Genomic DNA, 22,712 nt, shown 5'->3' with positions numbered 1-22,712 from the left:
CTTCTCTCGGGTCCTTTTTGAAATCTGCAGTGGGAGCATCAAGCAGAGTCTTCCTTCCCCTCCATTCCTTTCTCTCTCAACTGCTCTTCTGACTTGTACATTGGTGTTCATTTTCATTCTGTTCTGTTTCCAGTGGGTGCCATTGTGACTCTGGTCTTTTCATCTTTTATCAAGGCCCCCCGAGGGACTGCTGCCGCCCACTCAGTCCTTTTCCTGCTAGTTCCTGTCACCTGCTTCCCAGTGCCAACCGCCGTCACATTTCCCCGTAGCTTTCTGAGAGGAATCTCTGTCCCTGAACTATGCAGCTTGACACGTTGATTGGCCCTTGTGTGATAGGAATCTGGGCTCAAGGAGATAACTTCTTTGGGGTGGACAATGCTGAATCTGTTACTGCCTTGGTACCACCTGCCCTGGCTCTTTGTGTGTGGGATGGCACACACCATGAAGAAGTGGGTAGGATTGCCTAGCGGTAGCTGTGGTTCTCTGGAGTGGCCCCCTTGCAGTTACACAGCCCACCCGCTTTCCCCACTGCAGGTGACATTTGAACCTGCTCTTGCTCTGGGATTTCCTGATGTGGCTCTTGTGGTAATGCAACCAGTTTCTCCTTTACAGTAGAAGAAGAGTTTGGATTTGATATCCCGCTTTATCACTCCCCTTCAGGAGTCTCAAAGCGGCTCACATTCTCCTTTCCCTTCCTCCCCCACGACAAACACTCTGTGAGGTGAGTGGGGCTGAGAGACTTCAAAGAAGTGTGACTGGCCCAAGGTCACCCAGCAGCTGCAGGTGGAGGAGCAGGGAAGTGAACCCGGTTCCCCAGATTACGAGGCTACCGCTCTTAACCACCACACCACACTGGCTCAGTAGTTTAGAGTGGAGCGTGGAAACTTCCGCCAGCTGAAAAAGCACCCCATTTTGAGGTTTTCAGATGATGTTAGCTGCTGATTCTTTTTTTCAGATCCACTAGATGGTGCTGTCGCTATTTTGCCAGAAGAATCACAGCAACATTTAGTCCAGCTGGTCTATTTTCTGCCACATTTACCAGGCAATCTGCTTTCTTCTCTCAGTCGCTGCTGCATTATGGGAAAACTGTCGGTAAAGTTATCGACTACTCTTATCGGGATAGTGCGTATGAGGTAAGCAACCTATCCAGTTTAGTTTTTCCATGGGCAAATTTGACTATTGAAGGAGAAGCTTAGTATTGCATCTTCTCAAACCATAATTTGTCAATGTAATTTTGAAGGTCCATGCGCATGAAGTAAGGAAGAGGATGTGGAGAAACCATTGTGAGGGAAAGGGGGGAGCCGCTGTGGATGGGAAATGGAGGAGACGACAGGGAAGGATCAGGAAAATAGATGAAACGGGTCAGTTGCGTAAGGAAGGAATAAGCGAATTAGCGGGGGGATATATTCAAACCCTGAAATGCAGTTGAAAAATAGGGATGGAGGTTCATTGTGGGGAAAGGAAGTTGGAGAGGAAATGATATAAGGAGTACGCTCTTGCTGTCCCAGCGAAAGGAAAGATACACAGCGGGCACTTTGACAGTCGTGCTGCTGCTATGTGCCTCACAGCAAAATGGCACGCTCTTAAAGGCAATCTGTTGTGACGGACAGCATTGACTGTGCCTAAATGCTATTACTCCTCTTCTTGCAAGCTCTCGAGGAACAATGACAGGAGTGTTCCCTCCCTCCCATGGAGATCTTGCAAGCTGGCGATTTTACTGTGGGTTTAGGCTAGTTGTTAATCTGTCCCAAGGGCACCCGTCATTCAGGCATCGTGTCTTTACCCATACTTTTGAAGGGGGGGAGTTGCTGATTGAAAACATTTTTTACTTGGATTGGTTATAGATTCTGTGTTGCCTGCTTTACTTTTGAAATATTGTTAATTGTGGTTTTAATAAACTTGTGTTCCCTACCCTGGAAGGCTTAAAATACGATCTTATCTCTGACAAAATACTGTTTCTAAAAAAAACGGAGTTACTGTAGCAATCTGTTTTTACAAATAATACATTACAAAATGAAATGTTATTAACAAAATATAAAAATATTTAAGCTGCAATTTTGTAGGGTTTATAGAGGCCAAATCCCCATTGAAACATATAAATATGAATGTTAATAATGAAAGAGCAAACACGTTTCAACATTAAGTCCTTTTCAGGAGCCAGATATGTTTACAGTTAAAATAGACTCAAATCACTGTGGTTGGTACCTTGGAGGAATATGCACAGTTTTTTACCTTAACTTCATTGTTCCTGCCCTGAGACCATTTGGTGAAAAGTGAGTTATAAGTATTTGAAATAAAAGAAACGACACCACAACGTTTTCCCTCGGGAGAGCTTAGCGGTTGCTTTCTGTGTGATTTCATTACATCTCCATCCTGCATTTCATAGAATCATAGAGTTGGAAGAGACCACAAGGGCCATGGAGTCCAACCCCCTGCCAAGCAGGAAACACCATCAGAGCACTCCTGACATATGGTTGTCAAGCCTCTGCTTAAAGACCTCCAAAGAAGGAGACTCCACCACACTCCTTGGCAGCAAATTCCACTGTCGAACAGCTCTTACTGTCAGGAAGTTCTTCCTAATGTTTAGGTGGAATCTTCTTTCTTGTAGTTTGGATCCATTGCTCCGTGTCCGCTTCTCTGGAGCAGCAGAAAACAACCTTTCTCCCTCCTCTATGTGACATCCTTTTATATATTTGAACATGGCGATCATATCACCCCTTAACCTCCTCTTCTTCAGGCTAAACATGCCCAGCTCCCTTAGCCGTTCCTCATAAGGCATCGTTTCCAGACCTTTGACCATTTTGGTTGCCCTCCTCTGGACACGTTCCAGTTTGTCAGTGTCCTGTCAGTTCGTTTCTTCACCATGGAATCCAAGGTGCCAGACACGTGGTTCTCCCATCTGGGCACTGACCATACCTGGACCTGCTTAGCTTCAGGAGAATGGTGGCCTTCTGTACTTTCAGAGTACAGTGGTACATCTGGATACGACGGGATCCGTTCCGGAGCCCTGTTCGCATCTAGAAGCAAACGTAACCAGCGACGGCATGTCTGCACACGCGTGCGTTGCTTTTCTCCGCTTCTGCGCATGTGCGTTACGTCATTTTGAGCGTCTGCGCATGCGCAAGAGGCGAAACCTGGAAGTAACGCGCCCCATTACTTCCCAGTTGCCGCGGAGCGCAACTCGAACGCACTCAACCCGAAGCGCATTCAACCCGGGGTATGACTGTATACCCTGGGACTTTATTTGAATGTTACAGAAGAAGTGGCCTAAAAACCTCCTTGCAGATTCATTTCTGTTCACAGAGCTGACCTCTCCCAGGTAGAAAACAACAGAAGCACCTTAACGATCTTGGGTCAGTACATTCCTCTGGAACATCTGGTTATTTTTCTTTTACAAATATATTGTAGGAATAAAATAGCCGTTAATTAAAGACATGTTTGGAAGAAAGAATTGTCATACTGTTCCTCATAAAACATAATAAAAAGTGGTCTTTTTATTTGGCCCTCATTTTGTTTGGTGAAATAATGATGTTTTCAAAGATGGAAATGTAAAGTTCACTGGCTCTTCACACAAAGGAAGTAAAATTGCTGCTACTGGTATTCTAAGCCATGGGTAGGCAAACTAAGGCCCGGGGGCCGGATCCGGCCCAATTGCCTTCTCAATCCGGCCTGCGGACTGCCCAGAAATCAGCATGTTTTTACATGGGTGGAACATGTGCTTTTATTTAAAATGCATCTCTGGGTTATTTGTGGGGCATAGGAATTCGTTCATTATTATGTTTTCAAAATATGGTCCGGCCCCCCACAAGCTCTGAGGGACAGTGAGCCAGCCCCCTGCTGAAAAAAATTTGCTGACCCCTGTCTAAGCTATATATACTCAAGGGGGAGAGCCACTTTCATCCAGCAAATCTGATCCAACATTGGTCATTCTTCCACAGGCCATTTTGGGCAGGTCATCAACCTGTGACATCAGGTGAATCTACACTCGCTGGAAAGCAGCAGGGCTGGCATTGGGCACAGTGGGGAGGGGCTGCTTTAAGCTGTGTGCTCCCCATTGATCCTAATTTGCAGGGCTTGCATTCGCCACTGTTTAAATTGGCCATCAGATGCAGCCCCTGTTTTCAGCAGGGGTTGGTTCTACGGGAGCTGCTACTATTGTTGTTCATTTCATTTCATTTCATTTCTATACCACCTTAAATGTTTAGGGGAAAAATCACAAAAGTGACTTACAACCCATTAAAATATCAAATACAACAATCCAGAATAAACCATTACTGAATAAAGTCAAATGTAAATTATACATTCAAAGCAACATAATTAACAGGAAAGTAAAATATTATCTTGAAGATTTCCAAACATTACAAAGGAGGTCAGCTACATACTGCCTATTTAACGCAGCAAAGTTAACAACAACAAAATCTTAAACATTTCAGAAGAAAACATTACTGAAGGAAGTAAAATATAAAATGCACATTTAAAACCGCATAATTAACAAGGGAACAGTATATTCAGGCACATCTTTCCAGCAGATGGAGGTTAACATTGTCACTAGATGGCACTGTGTGTCTTCTGTGTAAACAGACTGGTTGAACGGAGATGTATATTACATCTTCTATACATCTTCTATTACATCTGTATATTCTAAACCTCATCCTTCATATTTTTCATGCTTTTTAAGCAATTTGAAATGGAATAATAGATTCTTCTACTGCGTAGCTGCTATTGCCATTGGGTTTTTTTACATTGCCTATGTACAAAATATTTGTTTAGAATTAAGTTTCGGCAGTGTAAGTGTCAAAATTATAATCTTGATAATTTAGTCAAGTGGATCCAAGCAGTTAGTGAGGAGATCTGTGGGAAAGTTTGTATTTTATCTTTATGCAGGTAATCTGAACATTTGACACACCACATATTTACATAGCATTGCAGCACAAACATGATACATTGCAGCTCATAGTTAATGAAACAGTATTTCACTGACATTGATATAATCTCTATTGTAGATTAAGAAGTGACACCTTTTAGGATGATTTTGAAGTCATAATCACATTGCTGAATGTGATTATTAGCTTTATAAAGGGTCATGGATGAGGTTTTAACTAGCTGTTGGATAAAATTCATGATTTTGCTTCATCAGAAGAAACTAGTTGAAAGCAGAACAGATTAGCCAATGTCTAAATGCAGCTGTGGTTGAGCATGTTGTTGTTAGCAAGTATTAGCAAGCAGTTGGTGGCATAAAGGTAAAGGTAAAGGGACCCCTGACCATTAGATCCAGTCACGGACGAATCTGGGGTTGTGGCGCTCATCTCGCTTTATTGGCCGAGGGAGCCAGCGTACAGCTTCCAGGTCATGTGGCCAGCATGACTAAGCTGCTTCTGGCGAACCAGAGCAGCGCACGAAAACATCATTTACCTTCCCACCAGAGCAGTACCTATTTATCTACTTGCACTTCGTGCTTTCTAACTGCTAGGTTGGCAGGAGCAGGGACCAAGCAACGGGAGCTCACCCCATCGCGGGGATTCGAACCGCCAACCTTCAGGCTCTGTGGTTTAATGCCACCTTTATTAAATATTGTCTTCAGACACAATCTGCAGTTCCTTGAGATGAGCAAGAGTGGACTCTTGGCAACATTTTGCATGCAGGTCTTGCTATCTAAACACATTTCCTGCGTTCTTAGGAAATAGTTTGTTAGGCAAGCGTTCACATAACCAGTCAACAGTTTCCATTGATTTCTATGGGGAAATTTCTAATGCGGTCTTGGCCATGGAATTTTGGCCCCACCTTGGTTTCTGGTAAAATGGCTGCCACAGACCAGCAAAACACAAAAAAGTAAGGCTGTCTATTTGTTTTTAGTACTGCACAATTGTCCTACTCTTTGAATATTTGATCCTGCTGTGTGTATAGCAAAGTTTGGGTACTAATGCCTCGTGTTTGAATAAGTGGATTTTTGCAGAACGAGTGTTGAATAGTGGGACCTGTGTATTTTCATAGCTTTCTCTTTAGATGCTGGTTTTGGCATACCCTTTAGTTCCTTCTTGATCAAGAAGAGTCCATATACTGTGGTATAGATTTAGTATAATTTAGAAAAATATTTTGAGCTCATTTAGCTTCCTGACTTTTAAAGAAACTTTTGAATGACTGCCAACTTGATTTCATCTTTTTCTCCCCATTTGGCAGGTTCACAATCATATAACGAAAGCTCATGTTCACGTTTCATTCAAGAATGCATATAACTATCATTAACCTTTATTTATTCTTCAAAAGCACTTTTACAATATGAGGTTATTAAGAATGGGTTGGATGCTTTGAAAACATTGTATTCATATAAATATCCCTTGCTCGCTTTTTGCATCCTTTCCAACTTAGATTTTTACTTTCATTTTGTAGAAAACAAACCCTAGTAAACATCTGAAAAATGTTACAAGACCTGCTTTCCTGCTTATCTCTGCAGTGTTCCACCACCTGAGCCAGGCATATTTTGGATATTTATCGGTTGGGTGAGGGAAAAGGGCTGTGAGATGACAGGCATGTGTGGAACAGTTCTACCCCTCCCCTACCATCACATCTCGTTTGGACTTGAATTTTCATGTATCCTAATAACCCTTCCTTTTAAAAAAATTAAATAGATCCTCTTTTGTGGGATGGAAGTACCCAGTGCAGGGCAACTCAGTGACTGATCTGGATTACTTCAGCTTCTTGTTTTCAACTCTTACAGGTAATCTGTGTGAATTTAAAAATTTTTTTTTATTTCAGCATAATTTTGTTGAATTTCATTTAGGAAAAATGCTGCGTTAAGTAGATTGAAGGCAAACATCCTGTAATGCCTTGTACAAACAATGGCTAATCATCAACATAAAAGCGAGAATTTAAGAAGCGATTATTAGGAGTGATCAAGCACCCTGTGACTGCTTAATTCACATACCTGCTGTCAGATTTCAGTTGCCATCATTTTTTCACTGGGGAGTTTCTCTGCGGGCACCACTGGAGCTGTCTGGCATTGTTTTCTGTTTTAAGACCTTTTGAGATGTTTTATTTCCACAAGACCAGGCGGGTATCCTTTTGCTCTGTTCTCCCAATTACCTCCCAGTAAAGTTTCTGTTTTTGAAATAGTGGTGAGTCCACTGTTTCAGCAGTATTCTAGCAGTATTCTAGAACTATAACTAAGCTCAGCAGTATTCCAGAACTTCCCAAATAACTGCCACCAGTATGGTTCTGTACACCTGTCTTGCAGATGTATAAAAGCTGGCTGGATTATGGAGACAGAGGACCAGTAGCTCCTGAATGTCATAGTAAATTTATTTTTGTTTCCAGCATCCCCTCCATTCTTAAATTTTCCGTGCTATCAAACAGCCTCATCAGTCCTTGATCTTCTTTCTTGTGTGTCCAAAATCCTGTGCTGCCCAAGTAATTCTTCTCACACCCTTGTATGCGAATATTATTAATATCTTCCTCTTAATCACACTGTTCCCCGGCTTGCTTCAGACCTTCATAATCTAAAATACAAATATTAATGTGCAGCCACAACACAATCACAATCTTTTTATATAAAGCTTCAAATACGAAACACTTAAAAAAAACCCCTAAACCACTGATAGCGGTTAGCATCAGATCTGTTTGAAGGTTTATGTTTGTCTACCACTAGTATTAAGGGACGCGGGTGGCGCTGTGGGTAAAACCTCAGCGCCTAGGGCCTGCCGATCGCATGGTCGGTGGTTCGAATCGCCGCAGCGGGGTGAGCTCCCGTCTTTTGGTCCCAGCTCCTGGCCACCTAGCAGTTCGAAAGCACCCCTAAGTGCAAGTAGATAAATAGGTACCGCTTTATAGCGGGAAGGTAAACGGCGTTTCTGTGTGCTGCGCTGGTGCCGGCTCACCAGAGCAGCTTCGTCACGCTTGCCACGTGACCCGGAAGTGTCTCCGGACAGCGCTGGCCCCCAGCCTCTTAAGTGAGATGGGCGCACAACCCTAGAGTCGGACACGACTGGCCCGTGCGGGCAGGGGTACCTTTACCACTAGTATTGTTTCTAATTTCAGCTTAATTCACTATTAAAACCCGATTGTTAAGAAGTCTGGTTGTCAATCCACTTACCTAGTAGTAATCGCCCTGTTGAATTCAATAGGGTTTTCTTCTGATTAGTTGTGGTTAGGACTCACAGAGTTGCATAGTGAGACCAGACTTGTCTTTAAAATGGCAAAACGTGAGAGTGAGTCATTAAAACTGAGCATTAGTAATGAATAGTTGGCTCAGTTAAGTCATTTCCCCTAGCTTTTAATAACACCCAGGCCCTCAGATGTATGGGGTGGGATCCAAAGACACATGAAACTCGTCCCATAAACCCTACAAAGCTCTTCCTAAGCAGTAACCAAATGATGAACTGCTTTTGAAACAAGAATGCTTCAAAGCATGGGAAGCTCAGCTGCTCAAGAAGTGGGATGTGGAACAACAATTCTGCTTGTCTGGCACAAGCTACCAGCAGGAACGTAAGCAGTAGTTATCCCAGTCATTCTAAGGATTGACTAAAGCTAATTATTTACTGAATTATCCCATGGAAATCTATGCGACTGTAAGCACATACTTAATGCTGTCTCATGGAAACTAATGGAGATTGTAAGTGCTTAACTTGGATCGTGTCCAGGGTGTAATACTGCTAGCATACTTTCCTGTTTGAAGATTTGTTTGTTTGCATGTTTAAGTATCATTCTGATTTTGACCGCAGGTCTTGTATATTTCCCTTTATACTTCACAAATATGAACTGTGGGATAAAATCTTTTTAATGAGTTGTTAACCAGTATTTTTTTATTATAGATGGAAAATAGCAGAATGGTAATTCCCTCTGGGGTCTGCTCCTAATGGGCTTCTCTGTTAACTTTTTCCAGGCTTCTCCCGAGAAGAGCTGACTAACCTGCAGAGCATCAGAGGGAAGCCACACATAAGCCAAACACAGCTCTCCCCGGTCCAGATCTACTTGACAGATCTGGATCAGTTTTCATATCACTGGGCAATGACAGAGGTAAGACTGTCCACACAGAGAATTCAGAGTTAAAATATCCTAGGCTGGCATGCCTGTAGGCTCAGTATTGGTGGTAAATGTTCTGTAGGGAGTAAAAAAATCTATGCATTATTCCCTGACTACGTTGCTCATGAGAGAAAAAGGATCCCAGTGTAGTGGCTAAAGCTGAATATTAGTGGTTCCATAACAGTCTCACTAAAGCCTAAGATCAGCTTCAGAATAAGTGGTTCCTCAATAGCAGGCATAGACGGCCCAGCTAGAGTCTTTCCTTTTTTTCTGCAAGATATGGTGGCTGCACGCCCTCTTCACATCAGGGTGCATTGAAAGGTTTGCTGGCCATTGGTGTCCCCTAGGAACTCGGCAAGAGAGCCAGCGTGGTTAAGAGCGGTGGACTCGTAATCTGGTGAGCCGGGTTCGCTTCCCCGCTCCTCCACATGCAGCTGCTGGGTGACCTTGGGCCAGTCACACTTCTCTGAAATCTCTCAGCCCCACTCACCTCACAGAGAGAAAGGAGATTGTGAGCCGCTTTGAGACTCCTTAAAAGGAGTGAAAGGCGGGATATCAAGTCCAAACTCCTCCTCCTCCTTCTGTCCTTGAGGGTGGATTCACTTGATGCTCCTGTTAGTTCTGGGCTCAAACTCATAGGACCCTAGTTTTGATTTTGCACAGTCCTTCTCCAGTAGCTGAGCGAGAGTTCCATCTTGCTGGACTGTTCCCCAGGAAGCGTTGTCACATCTTCTGGCCCTGCCTTCTGAGCAGAAGTGCATACTGTTGAATTGTGCTTAGAGGTGACTCTTCTGTTAGAAGGCTGGCATTGGATTCAGAATGGGGAATGGGCCTTGTCTTGAATTTGCACTGCCAGCATTGCCATCTTCTCACAGCTTAGATAGCATTGCTTTTGCTTTGCTGTAGTGGTCAGTTTGAGCAGCAAGGTGAAAACAACCTATTTCATGTTTCCTTTTCGAAGTAGGAAATGAAAATAAGTGTACTTTACAAACACATTAAGGCGTTGTTCACCGTATTTTTCGCCCTATAGGACGCACCGGCCCATAGGACGCACCTAGTTTTTTGGGGGGGAAATAAAGGGAAAAATATTATTTTCCCCCCAGGCGCGGGGCTGGCACGGGGGAAGCCCGAGCTTCCCCCAACCCCAGCCCCCAGAACAGGCTGCTATCCGCAAGCCTAGGGAGCCCGGCGGGAAGTCCCGCTGGTTTCCCCAGGCTTGCGGATATCTGTCCCCCGAGCTCGTGGGGCTGGCGCTGGGGAGAAGTGCGCTTCTCCCCAGCGTCAGCCTCCAAACCAGGTCGGGGAGCAGCGGGAAGGCCTCCCCGCTGTCCCCTGAGCTTGTGGGCTGCAGGCTGCTGCCCGCAAGCCTTGCGAGCCCTTGGGAACTCCCACCAGGCTTGCAAGGCTTGTGGATAGCTTCCTGAAGCCTGGAGAGCGAGAGGGGTCGGTGCGCACCGACCCCTCTCGCTCTCCAGGCTTCAGCGAAAGCCTGCATTCGCCCCATAGGACGCACCCAGATTTCCCCTTCATTTTTGGAGGGGAAAAAGTGTGTCCTATAGGGCGAAAAATACGGTACACTACAGTGTAACTATCCATATTTTGGAGTCTTTGCCACCTGGAATGTAAGCTTAGGTGATTCGTGCACTTTACGTACGTGATCTGCGGGATATTTGGTAAGAAATTATTTTTATTGAAATTTTTGCTGAATAAAGACTGAAAATAAAAGTGACAGGGCACAGTGACACAGTACGTATGTGTAACAGCAAAAGAAGTTACAATGGTAAGTTATCACAAAGATGGACCTTTGTGTGGAGCAAAGTTACATATAGCTTTCTTGAAGCTGTATCAGTCCATTGAGCCTGCAGGATATTTATGGAAACAGAAGTAAATACAAATATTTGGTTCAAACCAAGCAGTTCTTTGCGTTTTTAGAACTGCTCACGTGAGACATTGCCAACCAGTTGTAGGAAGATTGTAAGGCTGTCTGGCTGGATCCCTTAGACACAGTGGTGCAAATTTTACTTTGTATGTTCTTTCAGAATAAAAATAGCAATGCTTTTATGTGATGTTATTTGCGTTTTCAAGCAATCCACAATCCCCTGAACAGTTATCTCTGTGTATCTGAAATACTCTGGGCATTGTTACCAGAGCTTTGAGCTTTCAGAAGATGCTTTTTAGCAGTGGCTTGGCTAAGCACATGAGGTTCAGAAGGGAAGATACTCTTGAGTCAATGATTAGAAGCCCAAAGAATAACATTTGGGGGGAAAGTTTAATATAGGGGGAAATATAAAAGTTGCATATAAGGCCATGTTGTTTAAGATGACAGGCTCATTTGGGGCAGATTACGTTTAAAAATATTGTCATTACAGCATTCTTCATTTGATCAAGTCCAGACTAGCCAGGCATTTAATTTTATTACTGGGTGATTTGGGAATATTCAGGAGAATTCTTTTAGGCAAAGAGAGTTGTGAGTTTTTCACTGGTCCTACTGTTTTAATTGTCAATATCCATATTTTTTTAAAAAAAATAATTAAATGATAGTGTGATCATTTCATTTGGGATGGAATCTTCATTGGCCAGTTTTTGAATGGATAAAATGAGCTCAACACCCACAAAAATGTGTTTTGTTTGGTGTGAACAAAAATGTGGAGAAAGCCAATTGCATATTAGAAGTAGTTTTTTGTAAAAAAATGAGTTTATATTGCTGCTTGGACTTACCGTATTTTTCGCTCTATAGGATACACTTTCCCCCCCTCCAAAAATGAAGGGGAAATGTGTGTGCGTCCTATGGAGTGAATGCAGGCTTCAGGAAGCTATCCGCAAGCCTTGGGAGCCCGGCAGGAACTCCCGCCGGGCTCCCAAGGCTTGCGGAGAGCAGCCTGTTCTGGGGACTGGGGTCGGGGGAAGCTCAGGCTTCCCTCGCCCCAGCCCTGCACCAGGGGGGGGGGGATAATTTTTTTTCTTTATTCCCCCCCCAAAAAAACTACCGTATTTTTCGCTCTATAGGACGCACTTTTTCCCCTTCAAAAATGAAGGGGAAATGTGTGTGCGTCCTATGGAGCGAAGACGCCATAGCCCCGCGACCCTCTCCCGGCAGGAGAGGTGACGCGCGGCTATGGCAGGAACCTCTACAGCCCCGTGTCACCTCTCCAGCCGGGAGAGCGCGCACGCAGGGCTAAAGCAGCCCCTCGCGACCCTCTCCCGGCTGGAGAGGTGACGCGCGGCTATGGCAGGAGCCTCTACAGCCCCGCGTTACCTCTCCAGCCGGGAGAGCGCGCGCGGGGCTAAAGAAGCCATAGCCCCGCAACCCTCTCCCTGCTGGAGAGGTGACGCGCGGCTATGGCAGGAACCTCTCCGCTGTGCCTTTCCGCTGCTCCCTGACCTGCTCTTTGGGGCTGGTGGTGGGCTTCCCCCCGCCAGCCCCAAAGAGCAGGTCGAAAGGAACCTGAAGCCTGGAGAGCAAGAGGGGTCAGTGCACACCGACCCCTCTCGCTCTCCAGGCTTCCAAGGTAGCCGCCTGAACGCACCTTAAACGGCACCTTGTTTTAGAGCGGGAAAACAAGAGAGGGAAAGTTCTCCCCCCTCTCTGTGCAGCGCCTCCTGCCGCTTCACTGAAGGGGCGCTGGGCAGAGAGGGGGAGATTTTTTTTTCCTTGTTCTCCCCCCTCTAAAACAAAGTGCGTCCTATTGTCCGGTGCGTCCTATGGTGCGAAAAATACAGTAGGTGCGCCCTATGGGCCGGTGCGCCCTATAGAGTGAAAAATACGGTACTTTTCTCATAGCAGCTTTTGCCTTGTAACTGCATTATGAACACTTTTGATACAAAAACTTTTCCTAATCAATGACTAGAGAAGAGACAGAAGCACCCAGCACTAGCGATGCTTGTCATGGAGGCTTCTGCCTGCAAACCAATCCAATAAATTTATTTATTAAATTTATATACTGCCCTTCATCCTAAGATCTCGGGGCGCCCAAGATAAAAATACAGGATAAAAGCACAAATAAATAGTTAGAATAAAAGCACAGCAGAACAATAATCCCCCCTCCCACAAACACATTTAAAAGGCCATAGAATATTAATCTGCCCAAGGCCTGGATGAAGAGGAACATTTTCGTCTAGCACCTAAAGATGTATAATAAAGGCGCCAGACAAACCTTCCTGGGGAGAACATTCCACAAACGGGGAGCCACTGCAGAAAAGGCCCCGTTCTCGTGTTGCCACCCTCCCGACCTCTCATAGAGGAGACACTCGACGAAGGGCCTCAGAGGATGGTTTATATGGTTAAATCAGGCTTCCTCAACCGGATGCATCCAGATGTTTTGGACTGCAGCTCTGATCAGCATGGCCAGTAATTAGAGATGGTTGGAGTTCAAAACATCTGGGAAGCACCAGGTTAGGGAAGCCTGAGTTGAAGAGAATGAGCAGAAGAATTTATGGTTATATTCATTCACTTTGTAGATCCTCAAGGATATGGAAAAAAGAGCTGTGGCAACAGTTGCAACCTATTTTTTAAGAACCGCGGGGCACTAATTGCCCGTATAATTTGTTTGAGCACACGCCTGGACTCTTTTGGGATTTTCTAAATCGGAGGGAAGGTAGTAAGATGAGTAAATGTTTTAAGTGTCAGCATAAATGGCAGTTGGGTTATGAGTGGAGAGCGAGGTTGTTTTCCAATTACAGGCAAGGAGTCTTCATTAGCATTGGATCTGTAGTCTCAATATTGACTGTAGCCAGAGAGCAATTTGATCCTTCTGTTGTCAGTGCTTTATCCCTCGAGGCTTCATGTCTACAGGTTTGTTGCCTTTCCAGATTGCAAGATAAGGTTTCTAAGGAATTGTCTATTTATGTCACTTAATTTTCACTGTAGCACTCACCGTTCGGTGCACAAAATGTTTTAGAGTTCTGACCTCAGAAAACAGAAAAAGATGTTATCCCTTACCTCTGTTCCGTTAGCATTTCAAAATATAGCGTTTAAGGCATGTTGGAATTCTTCTTTCCTTTGCCTATGTGACACATCCATTCATGGGTTGTTCGTCTCCCATTTGCACAAGGCAGGGACATGTGACTTGATGGTTTCCTCTATCCTGCCCCCGTTGGCTCTTCTCCCAGTTCAAGCCGACAAGATGGATTGAAGCTTGCATAGCTTTGATCTGTGAAGCTCAGCACATATTTTTGCACACTGTCCCAACCGCTACATCTCCCACTTTCACCACTAATGCTTCCATCACAGAGATCTGATAGGTACAATTACATTTGCCAGGTGTGCCTGGTAAAGAATAGACATGCATACCTTGGTTGAAGTGACCTTCAGGAGGATAGTACTGCAACAGGTACTTTCTTTGATTTTAAGCAATCCCTGTTTGCATCCAGGAGTACATGCAACCTGTGTGTCCGTAACAAACAATTAACAGAGCTCTCTAGTTGCTTTTGTGTGGTGCGTGATGGCATCCACTACCATACCTTGGATAATATACATGGTGGCTGCCCCTATCCACATAGCTCAGTTAGGCCCACACAGATTTCTTTGTCCAGGTTGATGTTCCTTCCTCCTTTCCCTGCTATCTTGCCCTGTCTGAACATGGTACTGTTGAGGGCCTTCTTCTGCCGCAAGCTCAGCCACAGAACTGAACTGGAGGGAGTCAACAAGGGGATGAGAACGGGGGAAGTAATCAAGCCATATGTCCCTTCCTGGGTGACAGAGGCGACCCTTCGCCTTCACTGTGAGTCACTGGTGGTGCTTTCAGATGGTGAGGAGGATTCTAAAAGCGTTAATTGTTAAAAAGGCACCCGTGTGTCTGATTCAGTTTGTTGTATTTGAGTGTCTTGTGGTGTGAGCAGGAAATGGAAGCCCTGCAGGACTTGACTTCCTTGTTTGTTTTTGCTTTTACGTCCCACCTTTCTTCTGAGGCATTCAAGGCATAGTGTTTGTGCCTCCTCACCATTTTTAGCCTCACAACAACCCTGTGAAGTAGGTTAGGCTGAGAGATGGTAACTGGCCAAGGGTCAGTGGTTTAACCCAGGCATAGGCAAACTCGGCCCTCCAGATGTTTTGGGACTACAACTCCCATGATCCCTAGCTAACAGGACCAGTGGTCGGGGATGATGGGAATTGTAGTCTCAAAACATCTGGAGGGCTGAGGTTGTCTATGCCTGGTTTAACTTATATGAAATGATTAAATGCAGCTTTTAGAATTCTGGAATATGTTACTTTTGACCATGTATCCACTATGACTTTGTAGAAACAAAGATGTAGATGTACAGTGAATATTGGCATTAATATTATTGCTGTTGTAACAGGTGGTGACCCAGTGCCTGTCTACTATACCTTCAAGAAGCCAGTGCATAGATATTGTACAAAATGGCATTTGCAAATACCTGGTAGGTGGTAATTTTGAATATATTCTATGTTGGTTTTATTTAATTATCGTTTGTGATTGAAACTGGCCAATAAAAAGAGTTTGGTATGTGCAGATGTTCCTGCTAGGCTCATTTCTGGCCTTGCAGTTATACTCACTATTCATGTCTTAGTCTGTGAACAGTATATAGTAGTTTTCCTGTTCATAAGCGGTTGCAGAAACATTTCATCACAATAATGAAAGTCTTCATACTGTGTTTAAAAATGTTATATTCCATGTTTCTTTATGGAAAATTCAAAATGACCAACAGCAAACTGTCATAAAAATGGAACAAATGACGACAAGGATTTTTTTTACTATCAGTTGTCCATCATTAGAAACCAGCAACAGCCGCAGGCCATGAGCAGTAATGGAGGCATTGGGGAGAAGGGGCTTCCTTTGCTAGAGCAACAAAAAGGCCATTCCCTTCATGCCCACCAGCTGGCTGGCGCAACACCTCTGATGTTGATGAGTGGACAGGAAGGAGTATGTACAAATACATTATCCTTGAGATAAATGGGGGCATTTTAGGGCTTTAAAACGAATCAATTACTAGTGAAAATAGAGCAGTACCAGGTAATTCTGTACTGACCAATGTAACATTTGCCGTCACTTTTACATAATATTTTTTGTGTTAGCTAATATTATTTAACTCCAGTGAACTGTAAACTATTTGTTAACTGCCTTAATCTTCCCTACAAAAATAAGAAGTATGCCACACTTAGTTTAAATATTTTCTTTTTCTTGTGTTTTAAAAGAAGTAACAGTTTTGGCACATCAGTAATTTATCTATAACTTGTTTTCTCTAAAAGTATGAATCAGTCCCCCTCATCTGTGGCGATATGCATGAAGAACTTCTGTTTCATGGGCAAGAGCCAAACTTATGTTGTTATTTATTGGATACCCCGGAGAGGTTTTCTAGCAGATGACCTGTGTCCAATTTGATGTGAAAATTCATTTATAGACATCCACAAATGAATGCCTTCAAAGCAAGACCCTGGGCACATGACACTTCAGTATGCATTCGCAAGTTGTAGGTCACATGTGGGAAGGTGTAATTCGAATCCGAGGATGAAGTGGTGGGTTTAGCATTGCAGGTAACCTGACCCTCACCACTTCTGCTATCAGGAGCAGCACTGGGTCACAGAAAACAATAAAAGCTGCATTCCTAAGAAGTGGTTCAAACCCACCCAGAGCAGGCTGTACAGCTGTCTCTGAGACAACTGCTTCCAGGTGGACTGCTTTTCTTTTCACTGGATTGTTTGCCCACATCCCATCCTTTACTGTCTCCAAACATTGATTCAGGGCGTTCAGTGCATTACTAGAAACCCCTGACACTTCAGACCAAATCTATGGATGACCTCACCCAACAGTTTCATGTAGATGTTAGAAAACATGGAAGACAAAACACTATGGCAGCACTCCCTAAGTTTAGGGGCAGTGGTTCAGAGCAGCAGTCTCCCATCGTAACCTGCTGGATCCTTCATTTCAGGAATGACTCAGTTCCAGGAATGACTTGCTACAGTACCTCCCAGCCCCATTCTGGCAGGGTGACCTAGAAGGATCTAGGAGTCTTGGTTGACCACAAACTTGACATGAGCCAACAGTGTGACGCAGCAGCTAAAAAAGCCAATGCAATTCTGGGCTGCATCAATAGGAGTATAGCATCTAGATCAAGGGAAGTAATAGTGCCACTGTATTCTGCTCTGGTCAGACCTCACCTGGAGTACTGTGTCCAGTTCTGGGCACCACAGTTCAAGAAGGACACTGACAAACTGGAACGTGTCCAGAAGAGGGCAACCAAAATGGTCAAAGGCCTGGAAACGATGCCTTATGAGGAACGGCTAAGGGAGCTGGGCATGTTTAGCCTGGAGAAGAGGAGGTTAAGGGGTGATATGATCGCCATGTTCAAATATATAAAAGGATGTCACATAGAGGAGGGAGAAAGGTTGTTTTCTGCTGCTCCAGAGAAGTGAACACGGAGCAGTGGATCCAAACTACAAGAAAGAAGATTCCACCTAAACATTAGGAAGAACTTCCTGACAGTAAGAGCTGTTTGACAGTGGAATTTGCTGCCAAGGAGTGTGGTGGAGTCTCCTCCTTTGGAGGTCTTTAAGCAGAGGCTTGACAACCATATGTCAGGAGTGCTCTGATGGTGTTTCCTGCTTGGCAGGGGGTTGGACTCGATGGCCCTTGTGGTCTCTTCCAACTCTATGATTCTATGATTCTATGACAGCATAGTTGGTGAGATATGCTCTTCAGAGCTGCACCAGAATCAAGCATTAATTGGCTCGCAACATTTCAGCTGTAAAGGCTCTGCAAGGATTACAGATCAATAAAAACAAGACAGTTCCTCTCCTCAGGTTTAAATTCTAAAAAATGGAACACAAAAGGAAAAAGGAATGGGAAGGGAAGAGGAAAAAGTGAACCAGGGCATTCATTATTTAAAGTTAGCAAGTTTTAAGACTACCAGCTTCATACTTTCTCCCAACAAAAAAAAATTAAATCCATCTACCAAAGTCAAACTGAAAGACAACGATAACAGAACCCTTCATGAACTATATTTCACTTCATTAGGACTGCCACTCTAGACAAGTGTTTTGCGAAAAACTTTGCCATGAATCCATAGCAACAGAATGGACATGAAGCTTGAGGTCCTGATTTCTTTGTCATGCCTCTGCTGCTGACTCCCAAGGCACAGACCATGAGTGGGGAGCCTCTCAGCCTCTGCCCAAGCATGGTTTTCTTAGGCCTATCTGCCTAGAGAGACCCTTGGAACTGTTGCCAGGCCACTCTCCTCTCTGGCCCTTCTGTGCACTTCAAATGCTTTGGCCTGGCTGCAATGTGTCCATGGACCCTGAGAATACATTTCTTGTCTGTCTAGACAGAGGCTAGAGCAGGCATCCCCAAACTGGGCCTTCCAGCGGTTTTGGGACTGCAGCTCCCATCATCCCTAGCTAACAGGACCAGTGGTCAGGGATGATGGGAATTGTAGTCCCAAAACAGCTGGAGGGAGGGCTGAGTTTGGGGATGCCTGGGCTAGAGTATGCAGGAGGTGTGCAGAAACCGTTGTTCATCCTACCCACATAGTAACATTCTTCCACTGTATTTTAAATCTGTGACGTGAGCTTAAGCCCACTGTACAAGGTAGTATGGAAGGTGTTTTGCTTGGCTGTTGCTAAATAAATAAGATGCCAATTCATGGGATTAATGTGCTCAATCCTCAAAGGAAAGGAAGGGCAGGTTGTAAAATGTAACAGATTGAGGGGGAAATGAAGTTATTTTTAGAATTGCTCTTAGACACAGGCGCAAGCACAGCTATGGCAGAAATGAGTGTCTGTGTGAAAGGTAATTTATTTGTTTTGTCTCCTAGGCAGGGTTGACTGTAATACCTGACAGTGCTGCTGGATCTGTTTTGTGTGCCATTAGTAAGCTCTTGGATCAAGCATGCTTGCTTAATGAAAACCTTGCCAAGTTCCTAGCGTCTTTGTGTTACAGTCTCCTTTATCTCCTCTTAACGATAGAGAGAGAAGATACAGAACACCTGCAGAAGAGGTAAGCTTTTAATTTGAGGACTTCTCAAATATTGGCATCTGTAAAAAGCACTTTAGAAATACATATGAAATTTGCTTGTTTTACTTGAGGAATAAAATATCAGTCTGTACCTGTGCAAGTTTTTTTATAAGGTTGATGGACTTCCATTTCATTGCTCCACATTGAGGAATAAGTCAGCTGTATACCACCAGCAATCACACAAATCTTTGGGATTTAGACTGTTGCCTTATTTAGTTTTCCAGGTTCCTTACGACAGGTTTGCGTGCTATAGCTTGCCCACCGGGAGTCCAAATTTTGCCTGCAAGGCCATGTCCCCCAAACACTGCCCCCTGCCCCCACATCTGATGCTATATATGTCAGCTGTGGAGCAGGTAGGGATGTGGGTGCTGGTGCACACATGGGAGCCTTAAAGTGCACTTCAAGTTGTGGTGTGTAAAGGAGTTCCCCTGCAGAAAGTAAGCTTTGGTTCTGCCGCCCTTGAGCTTATACGCGGGAGAGCCAAAGCCTGCTGGATTGGCTGTGTGCAGTGCTGTGAAATACTAACTTTGGCACTTCAAAGCGATTGTTGTGACAACAGGTGGGAAGCCACATGAGAATAGATCTTGGTGAGGATCTGACCCATGGAGCCAAAAGCAGGCTGGATTTCGAATATCAGCATTCTAAGACACTAGTTGCTTTAATTCTCTTCTAACCCTCTAGAGGGACGTGGGTGGCGCTGTGGGTTAAACCAGAGCCTAGGACTTGCCGATCAGAAGGTCGGCGGTTCGAATCCCCGCGACAGAGTGAGCTCCCGTTGCTCGGTCCCAGCTCCTGCCAACCTAGCAGTTCGAAAGCATGTCAAAGTGCAAGTAGATAAATAGGTACCGCTCCAGCGGGAAGGTAAACGGCGTTTCCATGCGCTGCTCTGGTTCACCAGAAGCGGCTTAGTCATGCTGGCCACATGACCCGGAAGCTTTACGCCGGCTCCCTCGGCCAATAAAGCAAGATGAGCGCCGCAACCCCAGAGTTGGTCACGGCTGGACCTAACGGTCAGGGGTCCCTTTACCTTTACCTAACCCTCTAGAATGTTATTCCCAGTAAGCTCTTCTGAAACAATGCGCTTTTTAAAAACAAAACAAAACTGATTTTAAAGTAAGCGAGAGATAAATCAGACAGGAATGTTACCTCTGCAATTGGGATTTCTTTGATTGACTACCCTTTGTCCAAACGGTAGAAATCTTACTGTAACTTGCAGCGCTGGAATCTTGAACTGGGTCACGGCTCCTGTGTGCATGTTAGATAACAGGCAGTTTTAACTTGATAATCCGTTCTTTCTTGCACAATGTATTCACGGTTGACTATATAATTGACTCTATGTAGTTGAATATTAAAAACTATTTTAAAAATATTTTTTTAACTATAACTGGTGACAAATTGGTGGAAATGGTTTGCAAGTAACTTTAGTGTACCAGTTTTTGTCATTTTCTGTGCCATTTTCTTCCTAGAAACTATAGTCTACAGTACTCATTTTTGTTCTTCAGAGAGGTGGACTGAGAAAGTTAATTTGAGCTTAAATAACTCCTGTGCCCTTGGTTTCCCTTATAGACTCTCTGGCTGTGCTTTCTTCCTCTACAGGGACGCATTGTGGAGTTGCTGCATTTCCGTGCTCACCGCCTTGCCTCGCGTATTGAGGCTGATGTTGCAGAGTCTTCAAGTGAGCAGAGTCTGTCCGGAGGAATTGCCTGTCCTTGCCCAGCTCCTCCGCTTGCTCATGCAACACGGACAACTTCGAAGTCATATGGTGACCAATGAACTTCTGGTGAAACAGATTGTCAAAGATATCACGGTAGGCACTTCTGCTCAATCACCAGTTGCTCAGGCTAGTTTTCAGCGTCCCTGATGGCTCTTTAACTTACCTTGGCCTGACGCACACACCTTGAAGCAGACCTGCTCCTATTTGCAAGCAAAGAGCAATGAGCCCTCTGAGAGCCAAGACTAATTTTCCTTTCCTATCCTGGCCATCAGTGCTGTCTTCGGGTTGGTGGGGATTGTTTCCGAAATGCCTGGATAACATGTTGGGGGAAGGCTGCTTTAAACTGTAAAGGGGCAGTCCCCCTGTTGAGAAACAGGGATGAGATTGAGAAAGGCACGTCTGAGGGGCGTGTGCATTCTCCAGTCGCATCTCCCTGCTCCACTGGGCCCCTAGGCTGAGCAAGGAGTTGTCCTTCCAGCTCCCAGTTGCAGTGGGTGAGGCCTGTGCCGCCAAAGTCTGCTTGCAGCATACAAGCAGGGTGCATATGCAGCTCATAGTCCTTGCTGCTTTGAAGGGGACTTTCTTTAAAAAGCAGGGTCATCCCCCCCCCCCATATCTCAAGAATCCCCTTTATAAGGGGATTCTATCCCAGTGTTAGCCCTTTCCATGTTTCAAAGCTCAGTGTGTCCACATACAATATATCTTGTTGGAAAATAAAAGGAGTGAACTATTAGAATGAACAGATGCTGGTCGTTACTTCTATATGTGTGTGAACCCGTCTCCATGAAATCATTAGCTTTGGGTCAATAGCAACCAAAAGTGGTGGAATGTTATTTCTCCTTTAATAAGCATAGCCTGGTACGTTCAACACGGTTTGCATTATAACACCTGAAGGGATAATTAGGGAAGTCTCCAAGTACAATGATACAATTTGGAAACATTGTTGCTTTATAAAAGCATTTTCTTTTAATTTACTAAATGCAACTGCTGATTAGCCTAAATAATTCCTCACAGCATACCAGGAAAGAGCCCAATTTATGTAATTCCAATTAACTGTGTTGCTGGAAACCATGGAAGGGGCAAGTATTGCTCTTGTGCTCCTATTTTGCCTGCTGGTTTCCCAGACGCATCTGGTTAGCTGCTGTGAAACAGGATGCTGGACCAGAAGGGCGAAAGGCCTGATCCAGCAGGACTCTTCTTACATTCTTACGTAACTGTAATCCTCTCTCTTCCCTATCCTGCCTACTTCATGAGAGAAGCATAAAAAGTTGTACCCAGTGTTTATATTTTCAGAGATGGGAGTTCCAAGTTGTGTTTGAGAAATTAAATATGGCAATATTGTTTTCTCCATAACAAACCCTAGTTCATGAAAAGCATCTAAACTAATGAAATTGTGATATTTATAAAAAAAATATACTGCCAACTTGTACAGAACTAGTATAGAATTTCAGGGTAGTTTACAATAATGTATACAAGTACAGTAAAACACCATAAAAACTATTCAAAATAATCATTAAAATGACTGGCTGATCAAGAAATGTTAAGCGGCTGCACAGGCTTTTTGGCTTAAAAAATGTATTCAGAAGACACTTGAAAGTCAGTCGCAATACTATCCCACCATTGAGCTGGAGAGGCTGCAATAGTATAGGTACCACATTTCACATAAAGCCCTTCTGGCAGAGGGTGTTTACAGGAATAAGCTTAATTATGGGTCAACATGTGTAATGCACCCCAAGTTTGGGATTGTTAACTATTTTTAGAGAAGGGTAATCTGGCCTTTGTTATAAAGAACTAATTACTTTTAGTAGTGGCATGCCTACTAGAGGCACAGAATTGGAAAGGATTAGAACATCTGTGTATCTCCCATTGGAGGGATGCAGGTGGCGCTGTGGTTTAAACCACTGAGCCTCTTGGGCTTTCCGGTCAGAAGATCGGCAGTTCAAATCCCCACTACGGAGTGAGCTCCCGTTGCTCTGTCCCAGCTCCTGCCATCCTAGCAGTTTGAAAGCACACCA

The 22,712-nt window shown here is 44.3% G+C and overlaps 1 protein-coding gene across 5 annotated transcripts in view; it reads left to right on the top strand.

Moving 5' to 3' along the window:
• TEX10 (testis expressed 10) overlaps positions 1-22,712 on the top strand; it is a 38,833-nt gene that overhangs the window by 14,962 nt on the left and 1,159 nt on the right. For 4 of the 5 annotated variants that reach the window (XM_081166209.1, XM_081166208.1, XM_081166207.1 and 1 more), the window contains 6 exons: positions 956-1,133; positions 6,627-6,715; positions 8,876-9,009; positions 15,313-15,393; positions 18,784-18,965; positions 20,580-20,790. In XM_081166209.1, coding sequence (XP_081022335.1) covers positions 956-1,133; positions 6,627-6,715; positions 8,876-9,009; positions 15,313-15,393; positions 18,784-18,965; positions 20,580-20,790 — 875 coding nt within the window. Of the gene's footprint in view, positions 1-955; positions 1,134-6,626; positions 6,716-8,875; positions 9,010-15,312; positions 15,394-18,783; positions 18,966-20,579; positions 20,791-22,712 lie in introns of those variants that run through there. The other variant, XM_081166210.1, reaches the window with a different exon arrangement.

The sequence above is a fragment of the Podarcis bocagei genome, assembly GCF_964188305.1.
Source record: "Podarcis bocagei genome assembly, chromosome: 13".
NCBI classification, from domain to species: Eukaryota; Metazoa; Chordata; class Lepidosauria; order Squamata; family Lacertidae; genus Podarcis; species Podarcis bocagei.
Note: the sequence above shows the minus strand (reverse complement) of the source record. Positions and strands in the feature narration are given on the sequence as shown.